The 24606-nt window shown below is 42.5% G+C and overlaps 1 protein-coding gene across 3 annotated transcripts in view; it reads right to left on the bottom strand.

Annotated features, from left to right (window-relative positions):
• Window positions 1–249: 249 nt before the first annotated feature.
• The window catches only part of slc6a8 (solute carrier family 6 member 8), a 70274-nt gene continuing 45917 nt past the window's right edge, over window positions 250–24606 (bottom strand). For 2 of the 3 annotated variants that reach the window (XM_062971257.1, XM_062971258.1), the window contains exons 8-13: window positions 22057–22169; window positions 21755–21892; window positions 17107–17209; window positions 13688–13788; window positions 10268–10438; window positions 250–7528 (exon numbers count right to left, since the gene is read on the bottom strand). In XM_062971257.1, the coding sequence (XP_062827327.1) occupies window positions 7385–7528; window positions 10268–10438; window positions 13688–13788; window positions 17107–17209; window positions 21755–21892; window positions 22057–22169 (770 nt within the window). In that variant the 3' untranslated portion in view covers window positions 250–7384. The remainder of the gene's footprint in view (window positions 7529–10267; window positions 10439–13687; window positions 13789–17106; window positions 17210–21754; window positions 21893–22056; window positions 22170–24606) is intronic. The other variant, XR_010003123.1, reaches the window with a different exon arrangement.

Here is a 24606-nt window from a genome sequence, read left to right as displayed (position 1 = left end):
CTCTCTGAACAAATCTGGCCAAGACCGATGATAGGCTTGCCTTAGGCTTGCCATATGTCGGAAATGACTGGACGATTATATACATATGCCATTTCAGAATTTTTTGTACTTCTTGCCTAATGTGTGTGTAAGCTTGCAAGAATTCTGTTCAGAATCTACATTCAGATCTAATGGCTTTTACACAGAATTTCCTTCCCTACCTTTTTCACCCCCTCCCTGCCATCCTCAATAAAGACAGAAACACGAACATTCAGTTGGATGGAAAGTCAGGGTGGTTCCTTTTATTGCTATGTTCCATGATAAAGTCAGCGCACAAAAATGAAAAACCACAAACAGTATACATCACCTGCACTAGGCAGGGCTCGGGGCGCAAAGGGGACGGTTTGGAAACAACACTTGGCATTGAGACAACACTGGTGGAGTTAAAGCTGAAACCCTGGAAGACGGCATTTAGATTCTCCCACAGTGCTGCGAATGCAGGCGTGAGTGCATGTGCGCGCGCGTGTATGTGTGAGAAGACATGGATTTGCCCTTCTGTGAGAAATCTGGCCCTGAGCAGGTGATAGCCACTTGCTCCTTCCTTTGAAAGGAGACTAAATAAGACTTGGCACTTTCACAAAGCTGCGGCCATCTTATCAGAAGCAACAAGTGCTTGGAAATATCCATAGCAAGGGACCCAATTGCGCAGGGAGAATGGGCAAAGAGAGGAATTCCAACAATTCTCATGGAAACAGGAACTGGTGGGACTGGTTAGAAATTCTCAGATCTCAGAGCACAAATGTGACTAGAAGCCCAGAATTAATATTTACACAATTCACCTTGCACCTCCTATGCCATGTCAACTCATGTCCGCAGGATCCAATAATGGAAAATATGGATGGCCATATTACCTTGACTCTAGCCTTGCATTTTAGTATAGGAAACATGAAAAGTGTGTACAAATAAATAAACTAGTGCCACAGTTCAGCACGTAAGGAGAGTGCTGCCCGACTGAGAGCAAGAACAAAAGAGTACAGATAATTGGCAAGCGGGCTCAAATTCCTCTCTAATCATTATATGAGCAAGGCAGTTAAATTTATCATCTCTTTAGAGGTTTGCTTTGGTCTAGGAATGAGAGAGGAAATTGATGGCTGTGTATTTGGCAACCTATGCCAGTGGCTAATAGCCTTTGGCATGGGGGGTTGGTGGGCGGGGAGACTCCCACAGCAAAAGCTGGCTGAATTTCAACTCTTCTTCAGTCTGAAGTCCTGGAACCTCAAACTCCTGTATCAAAGGTCCTGTTGTTTACTGGTAATGTGGGGTGGCACAGGGCCTGTGTCAGGCAGAGACCAGCACTAACGGCTATGCGGAAAAGGAGAACTGGGGAAGAGATGAGGAACCATTAGAGAAGTGTAAAATTGGCAAGGGATGTGTCACTCCTATGCTAGAAACACCCCTTCCATCTCAAGCTGGACAAAAAGCAGAACTTATTTTGGAATCACATGACTGCCTGGCTGGGGTTTCTTAAGGGTTCGTCCAAAAAAGGTAACTTTCCTAAGCTCTGAGGCAAACCTATAATGTGATTGTCCACCGAGATCGGAAAAGTGGTCATCAATTATCACAAGTGGCCAGGGATTAATTCCTACAGTGCTAGTAATCCCTGGCCAGTTTTATGTCTAATGATTCCTCCATGACCACCATTGCTCACATTACTGAAAGTCCAAGTGGCAGCAGCAGAATGGCTTTGAAAAGCAAAAGATTCAATAGGACTGCTGAAAGAGTGAATAAAAATATCACTGGATGGCACAGTATTTACAATTTTGTGAAGGGTATGGGGTCGGAGCCACAGGGCATTGAAATAGATGTTTCGGAAAAGAAATGAAAAACAGACCAGTATGTTAGTAGCAATAATTTTTAACAGGATTGATGAGATCCTAATTAATTTTCCCAAAGTGCCAAAAAGAATAATAACCTGGAATTTATCCATTTCCTGTACCAAAACTGACTTCTGCTTCCCACAGCAGAATCCTTAAATTAATATATTGCTTTTTTTAACATATTGTTCTTACATGCTGCTTTTTCTTTCATTGTTTGTATTCTGTTTACAACATAGGAAATTTTTTCTTTCTTATAACGGAGGTGGAAAAACAGCTGTTCTTTCCATTTAGGACAGTGGTTCTCAATCTGGGGTCCCCAGATGTTTTTGGCCTTCAACTCCCAGAAATCCTAACAGCTGGCAAACTGGCTGGGATTTCTGGGAGTTGTTGGCCAAAAACATCTGGGGACCCCAGGTTGAGAGCCACTGGTTTAGGGGATGCAATTGCAGTAGGTTTTGTTTAAAAATCAAAACAAAATTGCATTTGATTTGTACCCCCCATTAGATGTTGCTCAAAGTGGTGTGTGCATGTGCGCGTGCAAAAAAATCATTTAAAAATACTGGAAAGATGATTATGAAGCATGTACAAATGGACATGTGGGCCAGTGCAAAAGACTGAAAGGGCGCCTCTGTTAATAAAGCTTGTTGAACCTGAGCAGATATGGGCCTGAGAAAGAGGACTGCAAAGTTCAATTTTAGTTGAACAGCAGGGGGGCAGAAGGGCAGCCTTGACTTTTGTGGCTGAGAATAAAAAGCACAGATCTTTTGAGGCTATTTTGGCTCTGATCATCTACCATAAAGGGAAACAACAGAGGAAAACGTTAAAAGATGGCCTTTTCATTCTAACACTGAGTCACATACAACCTTAGGCTGATCATATGACAAACATCTCAGAAAGGCACCCATATTAGACATTTTGGTAATATACAAATATATTTCTATTTAAGTGGTTAGAAGGCAGGCAACAGATCAAGTAAGCATTCAATAATTAGCCAGAGTGGGACCGATAAGCAAACTGATGGAAGAAGAGGACGACCAGAATGGAAAGGATCTAAACTCATTGCCCAAACTGGCACCAAAAGACATCACAGTAAACAGTTGAGACATGACAAATTTTTCCATACATTAGTGCACGAAATAGCAGATAGCTTGCATGTAGACTATTAGGCCTAATACAGGGACAGCTGTGAGCACAGCAAAATGAAGTAAGTATGATGATCCAATGCAAGGTGGTACAGGCATGTCTCGTGCTCTTTCCCACTAAAAGTAAATATAGGATTGGGCGGGGGGATTTGGTATTTTAAAATGCATTTTAATTGTATTTATAGTATTTTGACTACAGTAGAGTCTCGCTTATCCAATCTTTGCTTATCCAATGTTCTATATTATCCAACACAGTCTGCCTTTTAGTAATTAATGTTTTTATAGTCAATTTTTTCAATACATTGCAATGTTTTGGTGCTAAATTCATAAATATAACAATTACTACATAATGTTACAGTGTATTGAACTGCTTTTTCTATTGGTTTTTTGCATTAAAGAACTAGTGAATTTAGTATTTTGGTTTAAGAAGCTCTTTGTGCTGGCCTTACTTATGAACCTTTATAAGTGAGACCAGAGCCGGTCCAACAATGAGGCGAATTAAGCGGTCGCTTCGGGCGCAAAACATACGGGGGCGCAGTTGAGACTGCTTTTTCTATCGGTTTGTTGTAAAACATGTTTTGGTGCTTAATTTGTAAAACCGTAACGTAATTTGATGTTTAATAGGCTTTTCCTGAATCCCTCCTAATTATCCAACATTTTTGCTTATCCAACATTCTTATCCCGTTTATGTTGGTTAAGCGAGACTCTACTGTATTTGTAACCTAACACACACAGTATTATTTAATTGGTTTTTTAAATTTTTGTATTTGCTTTGTTTTAAATTGATCAAAAGTGTGTGACTGTTAGCTGCCTTGAGTCCCCTTGGGGAGGAAGGCGGGATATAAATACAGTAAACAACAATAATAAAAAAATAATTGAACATCAAGCCTTAAGAAGGACTCTTATAGGATGATGAATCCCTCCAGTTCAATGTCTTCTTTGCAATAGGAGCAAACACAATACTTTTGAACTGAGCTTCAGAACATTGGTTGTGTTTCAGAATCCACCAGACTGCCAACAGGGACCAACCTGGCTGGGGAGTCTGGAACCCATAGTCCAAACAAACCATAGATTCCCAAATGTTGGCTTATAGGCAGGGCATGAACTGGAAACCTTTCCTGTTCATATTCTATTAGGCCATTAGTATTCTTGGTATAAACAGCACCTGAATGTGGAAGTTACACTCAGCTTTCAGTGCCAGGACTTTTGTCATGCCTGAAGTGTCTCACCTGTTATGTGAAGGAGCTGCTATTAATACATTAAAAGCCCTGAAAGCAGATCTCAGCAGAAGACGGTATCCGGTGCAGACAAAAGCAAGCTACACAGAGCAGAGGATGGAACAAATCACACAACGGGTTGGCTAGTGTGGACACAGCTTAGTTCAACCCCACCCACCCCCCTGCCGATCTTGTCCACTTTCCCTCCACCATCACTACCTGCTATACTGAAAAAAAATCCCTCCTCCCCAACCCCACTATCCCCTAAAACCCCAAATATCCCAATCCCTATATCATGAGGTTGGCTTGTTATGTTATCTCACATGTATGTGTGTCTATATATATATATATATGTATAGATGTATGTTTTATGAAACAAATATAGACAGAATATTTATAACTCTTGCCACAAAATAAAATTCTGTGATATCTCTCATTCTTCTGCCATATATATTTTTGTATACCCTGCAGAAAATATTAAGAAAAATCCATCATTTCTCTTTCTTGCATACTTCCTTAAAAAAATAGAGAAGTGGGTAGCTTTCCACACAATTAACGTTCAGTTTGCTAGTGACGTGTGCGTGCATGTATAAAATGCACATACACACATATATATACACATACAGTGTTTCTCTCTCTTTTACAAAATGTGCAAATTAAAAGCCACAAATAGGTTGTCCCCCGCCTTCTGGGAGGAGCAATTGAGCACAGAGGAACATCAGATACTAGATGAAGAGCAGGGGTGGGGAAACTGGCCCTGCAATTTATGGCCATAATCCTTGTGTAATTCCAGTTTGAGGGATCTTGTTTTTGTTAGATAAGGATGTATCCAGTAGCCCCTTGCCCATAGTCCCCAGCACCTGCAATGGCAAAGATCTCTCATTACTGGCAAGGATCTGACACAACCACCAAAAGATTGGCTGGTACATCACAACTGTATATGGATCTGCTGGTACTGAACAGGATTTTGGTTGCTGATTGACCCCAACTCCCATCAACCCCATCTTACATGAGGAACACGAGAGGAATCACGATAGTGGTGGTCTAATATCTGCAAGGCTGCAGGTTCCCCATCCTTGATATTCAGGTAGATGTTGGTATTTTATCTCTCATGCAGGGGAAAAGTCTGAAACATAGTCTTGGCTTAGGAGACACAGGACACCTGGGTTCTTTTTTAGGAGTGTTTCTAGCTCCATGGCAATTTGGAAGGGTGGGGAGGTATTTCCAGATAACACATCTTCTTAGGGCCCTTCCACACAACCCTATATTCCACAATATCAAGGCAGAAAATCCCACATTATCTGAGTGTGGACTCAGATAGCCCAGTTCAAAGCAGATATTGTGGGATTTTCTGCCTTGATATTCTGAGATATAGGGCTGTGTGGAAGGGCCCTTACTTGTAACCTTCCTGTCTTTTCGCATCACTTCTTTTGTCTTTATTTTAATCTCTTAACACTTTGAACCCTCTGCTGGAATCAAATTGACTCTGTTAAGGGAGAATTCTACATTCCTCTTCTCTTCCAGCACACAAGTCTGGTACACAGATACTGAAACGGCAAGGAACAACAGAGAACATATCTCCCAGCCACTGTACAAAATGGTCTTGTGTCTTGAATACTGCAAGTGAGGGAGGCAACTCAATGTCTGCTTCATTTTCTAATGTACAACCTCCAGTGTGTAAAAAAACACCACTGAGGACGTAAGAGCTTGGCGGGTTATTTTCATCACTCACTAGGAACTTCCGGTAGCCTAGGAGATAAAAGCCTTGTGACTTGACGGTTGGGTTGCTGACCTGAAGGCTGCCAGGTTCAAATCCCACCTGGGGAGAGCACGGATGAGCTCCCTCTATCAGCTCCAGGGACATGAGAGAAGCCTCCCACAAGGATGGTAAAAACATCAAAACATCCAGGCGTCCCCTGGGCAACGTCCTTGCAGACGGCCAATTCTCTCACGCCAGAAGCAACTCCAGTTGCTCCTGACACGAAAAAAAAAAATCACTCACTACCGGCGCTCACAAGAGAAGGGAGGTGGGAAAGAAGCAAGGTTGTCCCAAAAGAACCTTTCTATTCTGAATTAAGACATCCTAGCTCTTTCCTCCATCAGCTGTATGGATGGATAAAGACACTCCCTACTCTTTGGGGTAATGGTAAGTTTTAGAATACTGTTAAGCTACCTGGGGATTTCTGGAAGTTGTAGTTGAACGAGCTAACTTTTCCAAGCTTTGGCAGCTCCCAGGTAGACAAAGATTGTAATTCCTTTCCACATGATTATAAATGTCAGCCAGAGAAGTAAAGGTAGGGAAAGGGACTTCCCGTAATACTGAGACTGGCTGATCAAGAGAGGCCAAAAAGGGCTGCTGTCACATTCAGTCTCCTTGCAATGGGGCCAGAAGGCAAGGCAACTGCATGGACCCAATTGTCTGTGGACATGCTGTAAGAACGAGCACATTTAACAACCCAACCAAACTGGGAAGGAGTTGAGGAGAGGGCCCTAGCAGTTTGCAAACTACTGGCTTTATCTCCCCATCCAAATCCCAGGTGTCCTTGTTCCCATAGCCCTTTCTAACCCTTCTTGCTTTTTCCAATTGCCTCTGTGACTCTGCATCCCTCACACCGGTTGGAGATAGGAATCAGATCTCCCAACTGGAGCCAGGTATGATTGCAGAGGGCAGGGAAATAAAAGTTTAGGAATTCTGGATCCCAAAAATACAACCTATTTGGTGGGAGGGTACTCTGCCTCCCATGCATTTGGCTAAATACACACATATATATTTATTTTATTTATATATAATGTATATATAGAAATTTAAAATACTTTATTTTTTAAAAATAATGTTTTTTTCTTTTTAAAAAAATGTAAATCTAAGGCTCTCTTTCCCCCCGTCCCTCCCACCACCCCTATGGCCTTTAAAGCTCCCACCTTTCACTCAGAGATCGAAGCAGTTGGCTATCTCTCCTGCTCAGCCAGGGTTAATTCTGGGCCCAGAGATGTAAAGGTGGGAAGTGGATAAAGAACCAGTAATACCTTTTCCCAACACACAGGGAGCACTGCCCCCCAACTCAGCTCATGGCAGGCAACATGCATTCCCCTCCCATCCCAACCAAAACCCAGGGGTCGAGTGGCACAGAGAAATGATGCTTCTTGTTAGGGTACAGTGAGCGGGTGTTGGTCACATCACGCTTTCCAAGATGACAACTTTGGCGCTCCCATCTGAGACCGGGGTCAAGGTGGTCAGAACGCCAATATCGGATTCGGGCACCTTGTATTCCAAATGGTGCAACCCCCAGATTGGTTGGGTGAGGTGGTGCCAGCGCTGTAGAGGAGGGAGGTAGAGAGAAAGAGAGAGAGAGATGTTTTGACAAATGCCAATCTACATCAACTTCTGTACTGTAAATCAGTGTGTAATACCTTCTCTGTGTTCTCTGTGTTCATTACTCATTCTCCCTCCCACAAAGTAGCAAGCATTCCCAGGCACAAGGAGCACTGAGACACACATGTTGTCTACATGCCCCTTTTATATACCTTTCCCCATTCAGCTCTTCCGATTCAATTGCATAACCATGCCACTCCATCAATGTGCATTCTTTTTTAAAAAGCTAAAACAAATTCTGTGACATCTACATAGGTCAGTGATGGCCAACCTATGACATGCGTGTCAGCACTGACATGCCTAGCCGTTTGTGCTGACACGCTGCCGAATGCAGATTTATTGGATGACTAATGTCTTTTGTGGCCAAATTTGGTGTGATTTGGTCCAGTGGTTTTGTTGTTTACTCCATGGGAATTATGCACATTACATTATATATATATTCTATTATTATTTTATTATTATTGTAGTATACTATTCTATTATTACTATTATATTATTATATTATTCATTATTCATGACTACATTGAAACTACAATAGAGAGAAGTCAGCGTGGAAATTGCAAGAGGTACTATAGATTGTTGTACATGGAAATAATGGTAGTAAATAGTTTTTGATTTATTGAATACAGTTATATATTACAATTATATATTTTTGTTATTTAAACTATATATATTGTGAAATTATGGGTTTTTTTCTCGAAGTGACACACCACCCAAGTCATGCTAGGTTTTTTGGTGAATTCTGACACACCAAGTGCAAAAGGTTGTCCATCATTGACATAGGTAGACCAATACCCAGAGAAGACTCATTTCAATGAATGTAAACCAGAGCTCTCCTAGAGCATTTTAAAAAAGTTATAACCAAATTATAGGTTATATGCAGCCTGAATGTTTAAAAAAATACTTTTTTAAAAAAATATTTCTGCTAGGTTTAGTTTAATATCTAATTTGTTTAGCTGCAGTTTTAACCTATGTTTAACAGGTACATAGAGGAGTCCCGGTGGCAAAGTGCGTTAAAGCACTGAGCTGGAGACCAAAAGGTCCCAGGTTCAAACCCCGGGAACGGCATGAGCGGCCCCTGTTGGCTCCAGCTCCTGTCAACCTAGCAGTTCGAAAACATGCCAATGTGAGTAGCTCAATAGGTACTGCTCCGACGGGAAGGTAACGGCGCTCCATGCAGTCATGCCGGCCACATCTCCTTGGAGGGGTCTTGGAGGGGTCTTCGGCTTAGAAATGGAGATGAGCACCAACCTCCAGAGTCGGTTACGACTGGACTTAACGTCAGGGGAAACCTTTATCTTTACTAGAGGGCAAGTAATAGGATGTTCCCCAGTTTTACATTCCCCATACATTTACATTTAAAAAAATCCACGTTGCATTTCAAGGATTACAGGAGCATTTAAAAGCATGCCCTAAAGGTACTAGATCCTGTCTGATCTTGGAAGCCAAACAGGGCCAGTCCTGATTAGTCGTTAGTTGAGAAACAGCCAAGAAATACCTGAAATATTACAGAGGAAGGAACTGACAAAACAATCTCTGAGTATTCCTTGCCTAAGAAAACCCTGTGAAATTCATGGGGTCGCCATAAACCTGGAAGCACATATACACGCACTCAGGTCTCATCTAGACAGACCCAAAATGCTCGACATGTCTCGGTTTTTACCAGAGGCGTCCAAATTATGCCTCCTGTAAAAACAAATTAATTCGGAACTAAGGGATTTTAATCGGGATGGCATATAGCCACCCTCCTTGGGAAAGCCCAGGTTTTTGTTTGGGTGTGGGGACTGAAACTCACGCCAAAGCAGGTTATTTAAACCTGCTTCGGCGTGGATTTTAGTCCTGTGTGGAAACGCCTTCAGTCTTACTACTAGCAGAATGGCAATGAATGATTGTGGCCCCTTTTTGAACACGAAACGAAGTTGAGCATGTTGAGAGAAGCCTGACTAAACAGAATCAGACTGGCCCGTGCATAACCAATGAATGTTCTGGTTTCAATTCTTGGAAAGTTACTTGGCTGCTAGCTGAGGGATTAGAAGTGCTGCTTTTTTGGACTGCAGCATCCCAAATCCCTCAGCTAGCAGCCAAGTAACTTTCCAAGCTGTGGTCAAGGCTGCCAAGAAAAGCCTTAGTGAATGAAGAGACACTCTCCCTTTGCAAATTAATGATGTCACCGGCAGGGGCAAGTTATCATTTTTGCCCTATGGCATTGGTTCTCAAACTCTTCCCATCTTGATGCCTGGGACTTCAGATCTCAGAATTCCTAACACTTGACCATATTTTTACAATGACTGTGGATTGAAGTATAATACTCTAGAGGACTATAGCTTGAAAACTATTGCTGTATCATACAAACACACACTATCCACCTGTGCTATAAATTCCACACTTGCCCAACCCTGCCCAGCCCAGTCATTGCTCAACAGTGGCAGTTGGCTGATTTCACTGAATCTTCTGATGAGAAGTTCAGTTCCACGTATGTGACTTCAGCATGGATCCCCATGTCTGATTTATGGATGATAGCTAGACTATTGTAGATGCTAAACTTTGTTCACTACTGTTGTATTCTAGACATTATGTGGCAAGTTATCTTGCACATGCATCCAGACCCACACTTGCTAGTCATGAGTGTCCTGAATCCCCATCTTTTTTTTAAAGTTCGACCAATTTAGAAACCTGTCTTACCTCTGCCAGCGTTCCCTTGGCACGGATTAGTTTGTAGAGGGCGGTAAGAGGGACACACAGCATGGAGGATAGTGCAAAACCCCAGCCGATGGCTTCTCCCCACCAGGGGTAGGTGTAACTGTTGTTGTAGATCAATGGCTTGTAGTAGGCAACATTGAAAAGAAAGATGCCCTGGGAATAGATGATGGATATGTGAAAAATCTCTCCAACACTCTTGTTCCAACACTCTTCCAACACTACAGCAATCACATTTCCTGTGTTCAAATTATATATATACTAGCTGTGCCCGGCCACGCGTTGCTGTGGCGAAGTCTGGTGGTCTGGGAAATAAAGTATTGAGGAATTGGTGGTAGTTAAGGTCAAGGGTAAAGGTTTTCCCCAGACATTAAGTCCATGCGTGTCTTACTCTGGAGGTTGGTGCTCATCTCCATTTCTAAGCCGAAGAGCCGGCGTTGTCCGTAGACTCCTCCAAGGTCATGTGGGATGACTACATGGAGCGGTGTTACCTTCCCGCCGGAGCAGTACCTATTGATGCACTCACATTTGCATGTTTTCGAACTTCTGGGTTGGCAGAAGCTGGAGCTAACAGTAGGGGCTCTCTCCGCTCCCCCAATTCAAACCTGTGGCCTTTCGGTCCAGAAGTTCAGCAGCTCAGCGCTTTAACACGCTGCGCCATCAGGGGATATTATTTCCTAAAGGTTGTGAATATACAATATTTCTGATTGGTTTTTTGTTTGTTTGTTGGAGGCAAGTATGAATGCTGCAATTAGGAAAAATGATTAGGATGGGCAGAGATTAGCCCTCTAAACTGGCAGCAATTGGATAAAAAAAATTATTGCTCTCCCTCTAATTAGGACTTTATTTTTCTTTTCTTTTTGTTGTATCAACCTTGAGGCGTGGATGATGGGTTGTGTTGTCAAATTTTGAGGTTGAGGGGCCTGTACTTTTGTTGTTTTGTGAATTGCCATGATGCCATCACTCTTTTATATATATAGATATACACACACAAGATTACACTTGGGGGGGGGGGGGATGGCTTTTGCTACACCTCTCTAATATTTCATAAATGTGACAGTTTGTTTCTCTGGGCCACAACTTTTAGAATCCCCAAACCAGAATGACCAGTGGCATTGTAGGAGCGGCAATTCAAGAAAATAACTTTTTGAGGGATGTATGGCAACAAATGGTAGCATCTCCAGGAAGCATTTGAAGAATTTCTTCCGCCCACTGCAAGAACTGCCATCCTGGATTGCATGGGCCTACATGCATAATCTATACACATAATAAAAGTGAAAATCTGTATGTGTGTATGCGGCACAGGTGTCTGCTCACGCAGACAGCTTCCGGCCTCCATAAACAGGCTATAGTTCTCAGTGCTGAGGAGCCACCAAGTCACTCCCTCCCAGGACATTGTAGGTTACAGTGAGCACATCCCAGTGTTCCTTTTTCTCTCTATTTGCATGACCCCACCCACTGCCTCTCCCTTAACCCTTTTCTACCTTTTTCTATGGCACACAGCAAACAGAGGAATTCATCAGCAACTGAATGTACTAGAGAGGTTTTGGGAGAATTCACCATGATTTATAGGAGTTGTAGTGACTGAGATGTATAGTTCAGCTGCAATCTAGGAGCAGTCTGAACCCCACCAACGATGGACCTGCAACTAACTTGGCATACAGACCCAACACAGCCAACTTTGCATACTGGCAGGGTTTGGGGGTGATTGACCTTGACATCCAGGAGTTATAGGTCACCCATATTTGGCACACAGACTCAACATGGCGAACTGTGAATACTGGGGGAGTATTGGGAGGATTGACCCAAGATTTTAGGGAATTGTAGTTCACCCACATCCTTATGCATTTTCTAATGGGAGCATCATAAACAACAAAAGCAAAGATTGAGTTCTTTTCTAAGAAATAGAGCAACATATGACCAAACTGATATTATCTCACATTCAAAAACAAACAAGGCCCTTTTCAAATAACCCGGGCATTGCCAGGTACCCAAGCTAGTCAGATAAAAAACAATCCAAGATGAAAGGACAGGACTCATGCTAAGGACTCTATAGTGTGCTACTGCAATGTGTTCTGCCTGAAGAAACATTCATCTAATAAGAACCCAGAAGACTGAGAGGAAGAATTCAAAATTCTCTCTGGAGAATCCATGCTATGGGCACTGCTTTTGTGGATGCCATTGAGCCTCACTACATAGGTCCATGTTAGCCATTTGTGGGAGGCAACGTGTCTTATTTTTATAGTACAAGGAAATGAAAATTTGAAATGATGTTATATTGAAGATGGCACCAGCTGGTTTTTTGCTACTCCAGGGCAACAGCTTAAAACTGCAAGAAAAGACATTCCACCTGAATATTAGCTTTTTAAACAGGCTGGATGGTCATCATTTGGAAGTGCTTTGATTACACTATGTAACATGGTTTTTGTTCCTGGGTTATATATGTCATTTCCTAATTGGTTTTTTCATTAAAGCTTAGAGGTTTATCAAACTACAAAAACTTTTTTTGGTGGGACATCCTGCAGCATATTTTGCTATAGTTTTTACTCTACTCATTTGTCAGAAAAAGGGTAGAAGTCAAGATTCATTCAGGCCTCTTCCACACAGCTGTATAAAATCCACATTGAACTGGATTATATGACAGTGTGGACTCAGATAACCCACTTCAAAGCAGATATTGTGGATTATCTGCCTTGATATTCTGGGTTAGATGGCTGTGTGGAAGGGCACTAAAGTATCCTTGAGGGCTTGGTGTGCCCATCCTGCTCTATATAAGCCATCTCTAGTGCAAAGGTTGATTATGATCACAATCATTTCTGTGGAAATATCTGCCTAGTTCTTTTGAACCAGTCCTTTTCTTTCCTTTCGAGCCATAACAATCAATAACAAAAAAAACCCCCTATTATTATTATACCGTTTTCCCACCTACACCTGTTAAAAGCCTAGCTTTGGTTGCAAGCAATGAATTGACCCTTTTGTTTGGGGGTGGACTAATCCTCTTTACCATAACAATATTCCAACTTATTTCTGGGCCAGAAAAATCTTCAGTGTCCAAAAATACATGCATGTCTGTAGCTGCCATTAAAAGGATGCAATTCAAAAGAAGATGCCTTATATTGAGCCATGAAAGGTTCACTTGTTGCATTAAAGCACTAGTGAATTTAGTACTTTGGTTTGAGCAGCTCTTTGTGCTGGCCTTACTTGTGAGATTCAAGGCACAGGTCTAACAAGTGAGCTGACTTTCTGCTTCTCAGGTTTTGCTTAATTGTTCTTGCCAGAGAAAAGCAACCAGTGAGTTTAGATAATGAAAAGCTTTTGTGTGGACAGACTAGAAGTCAAGTCTCCGCCTCCCTCTGCATTGCAGTTCTCTCTCTCTGAAATCAATCTCTCCCACAGCATTCTTACCAGGCAGACGAGAGGGGTCAGGAACATCCAGCACCACTTCATCCATGAGGAGGGCCGGTAGCCAATCATGCAGGCGATGTCATCCATGAAACGGTCAGCACCTAGACCAATATAGAAGGGAGGTTCAACTGAAAAGAATAAGAGGAGAGCCTTCCTGTATGAGAATCAGAGTGAGTGCTTTGGGGAGACAAGGCTTGCAAAGTCAAAACATCCAAAGCCTTTGGATTAGCAGCAACCATGATCTCATCTCCCACCTTCTTTGGGCTTCCCTGTTCTCTCTGAGCTTGACTGCAGTCCTCAAAGTAGTGTGGTGGTGGAGAAGGAAAGGAGATATATAGTGTTGCCAACTATCTAATTGCAATGCAATAGAGCCATTTTGATCTTGTGGGGGCCACAATCCTCTTCAATGCTTTACCCACTGCATTGCTACGTTGACATTCGGCATGATGTTCCAGTAGTATTAGCAGTTCATGGAAGGACACTACAGTGCTTACGTGCCATTTTGGCCTTTAAGCTATCTGACTGTACTGCTGCTTGTGTAAGGTGATACTGGATGCCTTCTTATGTCAGTGAGTAGGAAAGACCACCACTAGCACGATTTGGAATTACATTGATGTAATGTCTCAACAGCATCTAGTACAGGTATGGATAAACCCATTCCTGGGGGCCGGATGTGGCCCTTTGGGCTTATTTCTTAGGCCCTCCTCCCCCCTCTCTCTCACTATCTTATCCTTCCTTCCTTCTCTTTCTTTTCTCCTTCCATCCTTCCCATTCTTCCTTACCTCCTTCTTTCTCCCCTCCATCTTTCCCTTCAACCCTTTTGTCCTTCCCTCTCTTCCTTTCTCCTTCTCCTTCTCCTTCTCCTTCTCCTTCTCCTTCCTTCCTTCCTTCCTTCCTTCCTTCGTCTTTTGTCTTTCCTTCCTTCTCCCTTCCCTCCCCCATTCCCTTCTCTTTTGTCCTTTTCTTCCTTCCCTTTCCCTCCTTCCCTCTCTTCCTTTCTTTCTCTCCCTCCCTTCCTTTGCCTTTTGTCTTTCCTTCCTTCTCCCTTGAATTTTTAGACTGTCATTGGAGAGTGAGGGTGAGCAATTGATATGGTCCTGCTGGCCACTTACACTTGAAAATTTATTGCTGGACCATTTGTCCCCACACAATGGTATCTACCTTGTTTCCACACACTGGCCAACCAAAATCTTTGGGAAATGCCACAGGTAGGACAAACTGGCATCCTCTTGTTCATGCTCCCCATGGCTGATATTCACAGGCAGGCTCTTTCTGCAAAGCAAAAGTTTCTGCTTCCTATGTGCTCCTTTATTTGATCCAACCTGCTACTTCCTGGTATCTTGGATTGCTTTCCTTCTACCTAGTTGGACTGGCTCCTCCTTTCCCAATGGTTGGAGATAAGTTGAGGGCCATTCAAAGACAAGTTTCTGCCTTGGCAGAAAGTGAAAACAGAGATGCCCTTGACTGACGATGGCGCCAAATGGAACATGCATCAAGCCCAACATTTGACAATATTTGCTACAAGCGCAAAATCATACTTCCCATTACTTCCAATAATATTAAGTTGGAATTGCTTCCAAACTCTGGGTCCCTGAACACACTATCATTAACTGGTCAAGTTCAAATGAATTAGTTACTGCTCAGTGCCCTTTAAATGCCCCTTGCATATTCCATACTTCTCACTTAGATGGCTGAATGGAAGCAAAGGGAAAAGCCCGCCTCCTCACTCTCGCCAGTAAATGTTTACCAAGCAGATTATAATCTACATTAGCAATTGTGAACTCAGAATCAGGAGGTGATATTTAAACACGAGGCTTTGTATATACAAGGTAATGTCAATTAATGTTCACCTCCACCTTGAAGTATGCTTTTCTGAATTCTTTAGCCACTTGGGCTTTGAATATGGAATATAGAATGCGCTAATGCTGAACTATACAAGTAGTAATCTTATACTACTCTAGACCGCAATTGACCTTATATGTTTGTGTTGGAGGGAAGGTCATGCATGCAATGTGTCCCACGTTTTTCTCCCTTCACATTCTTAAGGACTAAAAGCATTGTCTTGTACATATCTGTAAAGAAGTGTGAATTTTTTAGTTTACAGATATCATGTTTAATTACGTTTTAAAAGTCATGTTTAACTGTGTTTTAAAATGGTAAGTATTAGAGTCACCAGTGCGTGGGGGATGGTAGCCAGCTCAGCATTCTGAGGCAGGTTGCCATAGTAATGAGGGTGGAGCCAACTGCTGTTTGGAGAAAAAGGAGGGAATGTTTTAAAAAGCGGTCAGTCTGTGCTCTGTTGAAGCTCAGGGAAGACTGATTCTCAGTTGGAGAATCAGGGAGACTCAATTGGTCATTTTGAGTCAATTTAAAATAAGTTTGGAACAGATAGTCTGTGATTGTAATTCACAGGGTGACTGCAGTTTAAAGCAGTAGGGGTTTATTTGAGTCAGTTTAAAATAAGTTTGGTGGCTTATTTTAAGGTAGTCTGTTTCCAGATAAGGAAGTCTGATTGTAATTCACAGGATGACTGCAGTTTAAAGCAGTAGAGAATGAAGTAACATTTTAAAAAGTTTGAAACACCTCAATATAGCTTTGCAACGGTTAGTCCAAGTGTCTCTAAAGAGAAGTTACTGTAATCATTAAGCTTGTGCCTGAATAAACGTGTTATTGTTCTTTCTACCATCTAAGCTTCTGTCATCTATATTACCATCAAAAGCAAACAAGAAAGAAGAAAAATAAAATTTTAAAAGTCTCCTCTCTAAGTAGCCAGTGGCTACATCTTCTATAGTGGTGGCAAGAGTTGATAATCCCCTTAACATCTGGTGGCAGCTTTTAAATAAAACATCTTTAATAACTGGTGGCAGCGGATATAAAATATAAAGATTCCTCCCCCTTGATGACATCATTGCAATTTGGTGGCAGAGGTGGGATTCAAAAGATTTCCCCCCTGCCTAGAAGAACCTCAGCCGTTATTAAACCTCTTTACAATATCTGTGTGAGAAGTGACTGTCATTTTAGTGGATCTCTGTGGGTAAGGCATTTTGTACCTCCTGAAGGCTCCCTGTCCGTTTCCCAAAGGCCCCCAACCCCTGTCAAAGTTGCACAATTTTAAAATGTGCACCAAAAACCACCCAAAAAAACCATCAGAATCCTACAGCACCTCCAAAGATTATTGGAGTCCTCAAAATGATGATTGGAAGTGAGGGACAATACTTCTAGACACCATTTAGGGAAGGATTCGGGTGGGATAGAGATATTGGGAGCATTGTTTGGGTAATGCATGATTTGCAGAGAGGGGGCTGGTAAAAACTGACCATCAGGTTCTATGTAGATGTCCACCCTGGTCCAGAGTGCCAATATTTGCGCCACATTCCTTGTCTTTTCAACCTAATTTCAAATATAGAACTCCCACTTACCGTAAACCCAGGCGATCACCACACACTCCCAGAAGGCCTGCCACAGAAGTGTTGTGCCGCTTGCTGAATAGTAATCGAAGAGCTGGAAGACATACATGCCCCCCTGGGGAGAAGGGCCTGAGTGTGAGGCTGGCCTGACATAACAGAACACTTTCAAAATTGATCCCTCTCAGCCCCTGCTATCTAGTACCCACTTCTTCCCTCCCTAACCCCAAATGCTTGAAACACAGAGGGAGTCTTTTCATAGGGAGCTGCTAAGGGCAGCACATTTGCCCATAAAAGCTGGTGGGAGCAACATTCCTTTCTGATGAATGCATGTGTGAACCCACTTCTTCCCCTCTGGGAAGAGAAAAGGGTGAAGGAAAGACAACAGCAGGCCTCGTGCAAAAGGGAACGTTGCTCAGTCGACATACACTCTCCCACATATCTCAAGTATCATAGAATCATAGAATAGTAGAGTTGGAAGAGACCTCATGGGCCATCCAGTCCAATCCCCTGCCAAGAAGCAGGAAATCGCATTCAAAGCACCTCCGACAGATGGCCATCCAGCCTCTGCTTAAAAGCCTCCAAAGAAGGAGCCTCCACCACAGTCCAGGGGAGAGAGTTCCACTGTCGAACAGCCCTCATAGTGAGGAAGTTCTTCCTAATGTTCAGGTGGAATCTCCTTTCCTGTAGTTTGAAGCTATTGTTCCACGTCCTAGTCTGCGGGGCAGCAGAAAACAAGCTTGCTCCCTCCTCCCTATGACTTCCCCTCACATATTTATACATGGCTATCATGTCTCCTCTTATCAATAGAGTCAATACCGTATCAATAGAAGAAGTATAAATAAAGTATCCCAGCCTTTGACAGGCAGCTCCTTTCACTTTAATGTTGCCCAAAAGCTGCTGCCATAAATGCCCGTTGGTAAAGAAGTTTAGAAGCTGCATTTACCGATACCTAAAGTTACGCAGTACATCCCCTAGAACTGTGGAATATATTTCCCAGCACTTATAATGGAAATACAAAACTACCCATAATAGCAAACCCTACTGAATGAACCTCTTCTGACAGAAACATAGCATAGAATAATGTCAAAGGTCTTAGAGTAGGCATGGGAAAACTTTTTTGCTTTAGGGCCGCATGCCGGGAGGAAGGATGGCTGGGCACACGCTGGGCCAGGAGGGACCAGGAGAGGGTTGAGCCAGGAAGGGACAGAGCACGGCCTGGGTCATGCTAAGGTTGTCCTCCCGGCATATGGACGGGACTGCTTGCCCCATCTTTATGCCGGGAGGAAGGTGAGACATGCAACGACTGTCCCAATCCTCCTCCCCATCCTCCTCCCCTGATCCTCAGGCTGTCTTCTTGGCATTATGCTGGGCAGTGGCTGAGAGTGCTCTGGTGGTTTCTCAGCCACCTCGTGCCTTCCTTGAGCTGTCCTCCTGACATAAGGATGGGGCTGCTTGCCCCGTCCTTATGCCGGGAGGAAGATGAGACACGCAGTGGCTGGGAATGCTCCAGAGGGCTCTCAGCTGCTGTGTGCCTTCCTCCCATGGCAGGCCATTGTGTCATTATGCCAAGATGACAGGGAGAATTAGGAGGGCCTGTGGTAAGTGCTGCATCTGGCCCCTGGGCTTTAGTTTGCCCATGCCTGTCCTAGAGAAAGCCAAGTGAGAACATCTCTCTAGTGGTTATAGACCCTTCAGAGCAACTCTTTGGCCATCTTCCAGTATAAACAAAGCATAAAAAACATGGTGGAGGACCTAGAAAATGCCTAGAGAACACCTTTTTTTTTTTTGAAGATGAATAAATGAAGCCTCGGGTAGGAGTTCTGTTGATATAGGAACACACTATATTCTGCTATCAAGGGATGGTATCAATAGTGGGTAAGTGAGCAACAGCAGCCATTCAGGAGTGGGGATGGATACTAAGGGAAGTTTGCAAACCTTGTGTGCAGACATATATCAATTTTCATTACTGGGGCATAGTTTTTTTTAATAGTATGGAAGTAGTGTTTTTATGTGTTTTCTCCATTATAATTATCAGCATCACTTGAAAAAAGAAGTATAGCAGTTTTGTTGCATGATCAGTGACAAGAAACAAGAAAGGGTTGAATCATTAGAATTAATAAGAAAGGTCAAAGAGCTACAATTTCTAAATCAAGGCGAATGTACTGTATATACTCGAGTATAAGCCTAGTTTTTCAGCCCTCTTTTTAAGACTGAAAAAGCCCACCTCGGCTTATACTTGGGTGAGGGTCCTGGTTGGCTTATATTTGGGTCAGCTTATACTCGAGAATACATGGTACATTTGGTACATTTATTATTTTTCTCTATTATTATTATTGGTATTACTACATTTATTTTACTCTATTTTTATTATTAATACATTTATTATTTACACGCCTATCTGTATTTTATAATGCGTTTTATGAATGTTTTATGTAAGTTAATTTTTAACTGATTTATAGTGTATTGTACAGGTTTTATATGTGTGTTTTATTGTAAGCTGCCCTGAGTCCCCTGTTGGGTGAGAAGGGCGGGATATAAATATTGTAATAAATAAATAAATAAATAAATAAATAAATATTATTTCATTCTGATCTTATTATTATTACATTTATTATTTTACTCTATTTATTATTACATGTATTATTTTCCTATATTTATTATTATTATTATTATTATTATTATTATTATTACATGTATTATTTTACTCTATTATTATTATTAAAAGGATACATAAGCACATTTACATTGAAGAAGATGAGAATAATGATTTAATCAGAGTTGGACAGTCTTACCTTAAATTTGAGCTTTAGGTAAATATTCAAAAACATTTAACCTACTGATGCTTCAATTAATGTAATTTTATTGGTATCTGTTTTTATTTCTGAAATTTACCACCCTCAGCTTATACTGGAGTCAATGTTTTCCCAGTTTTTTGTGGTAAAATTAGGTGCCTCGGCTTATATTCGGGTCGGCTTATACTCGAGTATATACAGTACTTCGTTTACGGCAGCTATGTAGAAGCTGGTGCTAGTACGGACAAAGTGTTTGATGCCATTAACGGTGGCAGACTTTCCAAAATCTGTATAGTGTTGATTGTGGTCTTTAAGCCAACCAAAATAACTTAAAATCGTATGTAAGCTTTTGTACTCCTTACACAGCAAATCATTGAGCAAAATGTGTCAAAAAACATTCAGAGCTTCTTGAAATCTATCAAAGATATGTTTGATCTATAGGCTGTAACACACATAAGATTATTTCAGAACATATATACCATTACATAAGGAATATTGTGTGCCAATCCCTTGTAAACAATATCTCTATTCTGGGGTCTTGTGTGGTTTCCGGACTGTATGGCTGTGTTCTAGCGGCATTTTCTCCTAGAATCATAGAATAGTAGAGTCGCAAGAGACCTCATGGGCCATCCATTCCTGCCAAGAAGCAGGAAATCGCATTCAAAGCACCCCGACAGATGGCCATCCAGCCTCTGTTTAAAAGCTTCCAAAGAAGGAGCCTCCACCAGTCTGGGGGAGAGAGTTCCACTGCCGAACAGCCCTCATAGTGAGGAAGTTCTTCCTGATGTTCAGGTGGAATCTCTTTTCCTGTAGTTTGAAGCCATTGTTCCGCGTCCTAGTCTGCAGGGCAGCAGAAAACAAGCTTGCTCCCTCCTCACTATGACTTCCCCTCACATATTTGTACATGGCTATCATGTCTCCTCTTAGCCTTCTCTTCTACAAGCTAAACATGCCCAGTTCTTTAAGCTGCTCCTCATAGGGTTTGTTCTCCAGACCTTTGATCATTTTAGTTGCCCTCCTCTGGACACATTCCAGCTTGTCAACATCTCCCTTCAATTGCGGTGCCCAGAATTGGACGCAGTATTCCAGGTGTGGACTGACCAAGGCAGAATAGAGGGGTAGCATGACTTCCCTGGATCTAGACGCTATACCCCTATTGATACAGGCCAGAATCCCATTGGCTTTCTTAGCAGCCGCATCACATTGCTGGCTCATGTTTAACTTGTTGTCCACGAGGACTCCAAGATCTTTTTCACATGAACTGCTGTCTAGCCAGGCGTCCCCCATTCTGTATCCTTGCATTCGATTTTTTCTGCCGAAATGAAGTATCTTGCATTTATCCCTGTTGAACTTCATTTTGTTAGTTTTGGCCCATCTCTCTAGTCTGTCAAGATCGTTTTGAATTCTGCTCCTGTTTTCTGGAGTGTTGGCTATCCCTCCCAGTTTGGTGTCATCTGCAAACTTGATGATCGTGCCTTCTAACCCTTTGTCTAAGTCATTAATAAATATGTTAAATGTTTTGCTTGTATCTGTGACTGGCATCTTCAGAGGATCTGAATATCACTATTCATTTCATTGATTCCTGCATAGGCATCTGTATGTGAATTAGCATTTGTCCCTTGAAACCCCTTTCACATTTACTAAATCTCATGAGGAAGCGGGGGATTCCTGCTTCTCGGCCGGTGGTTGGACTGGATGGCCCATGCGGTCTCTTCCAACTCTATGATTCTATGATTCTGTGTTCAGTGTATTTCCATTTAAACTTCCCATTTTAATTCCAATTCCTCCCCAAAATCAGCAGGCATACTTTCTTTACTTAGCTGCTCACCCAACCAACCAACATGCAGTGCCTTTGCAGGCAGACCTACCTCAGTCACCATCGACAACTCAATGAAGAAGCAGACGACGCAGGTGACAGCCACAGTGACCTCTCTCTGGAATCGGAAGGCGTAGGTGGTTGGGAAGAAATCCAGGATGCCAGTGATAAAACCTTCAACACCCACAAACTGCCAGGTTGGAAAGGTTAAGCAAAAGGAAAAAGAAGGGAGGGAGAAAATGAGATATTGGGCGAAGGACCTGCTGCCCTTCTCTGCCTCATGAGAGCGACAAGCTTCTTTGCTGCTCTCTACTTCATTCTTCCTGTATCTTCTCAACCAGCCACAAATCTCACCTGGCTATCTAAGCCCAAGAGCAGCAACATGAAGAAGAAGAGGGCAGCCCAGAGTGGAGCAATTGGCATCAGGGTGACTGCTCGTGGGTATGCAATAAATGCCAGTCCGGGCCCTGTGTAGGGAGGGAAAGAAGAGAGAAGAGAACATTCTCAGGGTGTCCGGCTCCCAGAATTGGTGCTACACAAAATTGTGAAGTTATTCAGTTAATAATAATAATAATAATAATAATAATAATAATAATTGCAGCCAGGAGCAAGCCATCAGAACAAATGCAATTAAGGCCAAGATCGAAAAATCAGCTGATGACCCAAAATGCAGACTGTGCAAGGAAACCGACGAAACCATTGATCATATCCTCAGCTGCTGTAAGAAAATCGCACAGACAGACTACAAACAGAGGCACAACTGTGTGGCCAAATGATCCATTGGAAGTAAAGCTTCAAGTATCACCTCCCAGCAGCAAAGAACTGGTGGGATCACAAACCTGAAAAAGTATTGGAAAATGAGCACGCAAAGATACTGTGGGACTTCCGAATCCAGACTGACAAAGTTCTGGAACACAACACACCAGACATCACAGTTGTGGAAAAGAAAAAGGTTTGGATCATTGATGTTGCCATCCCAGGGTACAGTCGCATTGACGAAAAACAACAGGAAAAACTCAGCCGCTATCAGGACCTCAAGATTGAACTTCAAAGACTCTGGCAGAAACCAGTGCAGGTGGTCCCGGTGGTGATGGGCACACTGGGTGCCGTGCCAAAAGATCTCAGTCGGCATTTGGAAACAATAGACATTGACAAAATTACGATCTGCCAACTGCAAAAGGCCACCCTGCTGGGATCTGCACGCATCATCCAAAAATACATCACACAGTCCTAGATACTTGGGAAGTGTTCGACTTGTGATTTTGTGACATGAAATCCAGCATGTCTATCTTGTTTGCTGTGTCATACAACGTCGTTGTGTCAATAATAATAATAATAATAATAATAATAATAATAATAATAATAATAAATCTTTATTTATATCCTACTTTTCTCCTTCACAGGACCCAAAGTGCCACACAACATATTTAAATCATGTAAACAACAATCCAAACACATTGATAAAAAGTATAAAACATCATAAAATAAACAGTTTAAAACAACAATAATGTCATTTTACACACACAAACTAATACCCCACATTGAATTCATTATCTGCAATGAAGTTGCCAGTAGCTTTTCTCCAGACTGAGCAGTTACCTTAATTTGTTCACAACTCCTCCTCATTTATTAACCCCTCAACTTCAGTTTATCCTGCAAATATATGGAGGCAACATGGCGCATTGGCCTAAATGTTGGACTATGACTCTAGAGAACAGGGTTTGCATTCCCATTCTGACATGAAAACCCACTGAGGGTGCTTCCAGGCAGGCTAGAAATGCATGCCAAAGTGGGTTTTTAAAACTCGCGTTGGCACACATTTCTGTCCCCACAAGCCACCCAAAACCCAAGCTTTCCCAGCCAGGATGGCATACAGCCACCCTGAAGGCCCCCAAAACAACCCTTAAAAGTAAAGCAAGCTTACGTGACCATTATTAAAATCTTCCTTGTGTCCTCCTGGTATGAGGAAATGACACGCCATTTCCTGCGCCAGGAGGATGCAAGGAGAACCTTAATGGCAGCCAGGTAAGTTTTTTTTAACTTTTAAGGGTTGCTGTGGGGTTGGGGGAGGGGCTGTATGCCATCCCAGACCTTTGGGCTCCAGAAGCCCAAAAGATTTGGGGTGGCAAATGGGAACTCACCCCCAGGAAGTCCTGGGAGTGAGTCCCCACAGGCCTAATACCTTTTGGGAAAGCCTGGATCTAGTGTGCTATTTAATTAATTTGCAATAACAGAGGTTATTCCGTGTTAATTCGTTTTTACCGGAAGCGTTGTTTGGATGCCCCTCGTAAAAACCCAGATCGATCCCAGGATATGGGCCTGTCTGGATGGGCCCTGAGTGACCTTGGGCAAGTCACACATTCTTAGCCTCAGGAAACCCCATGATATTTATTTATTTATTTATTTATTTACAGTATTTATATTCTGCCCTTCTCACCCCAAAGGAGACTCAGGGCGGATCACATTATATACATATAGGGCAAACATTCAATGCCCATAAACACATAGAACCGAGACAGACAGATGCAGAGGCAATTTAACCTTCTCCTCAGGGGATATTCGATTCTGGCCACAGGGGGGAACAGCTGCTTCATTATCCACTCTGACGGCACTTCCTCATTCCAACGTCGTAAATTAGTTAAATTTGCCTCCCCACTTTTATAAGTGGTACCTTATTTCCTACTTGATCGATGCAACTATCTTTCAGGTTGCTAGGTCAGCAACAAGCAGGGGCTATTTTTATTTTTAATTGACGGGTGCTCACCCCACCACGGGCTGGCCTCGAACTCATGACCTCATGGTCAGAGTGATTTATTGCAGCAGGCTGCTACCAGCCTGTGTCACAGCCCGGCCCCTGATAGTTTCATTTTAGGGAACCATAAGTTGGAAATGATTTCAAGGCAC

The sequence above is a fragment of the Anolis carolinensis genome, chromosome 2 (assembly GCF_035594765.1).
Source record: "Anolis carolinensis isolate JA03-04 chromosome 2, rAnoCar3.1.pri, whole genome shotgun sequence".
Classification (NCBI taxonomy): Eukaryota; Metazoa; Chordata; class Lepidosauria; order Squamata; family Dactyloidae; genus Anolis; species Anolis carolinensis.
The sequence above is the reverse complement of the archived record's forward strand: the minus strand, read 5'-3'. Positions and strand labels throughout refer to the sequence as shown.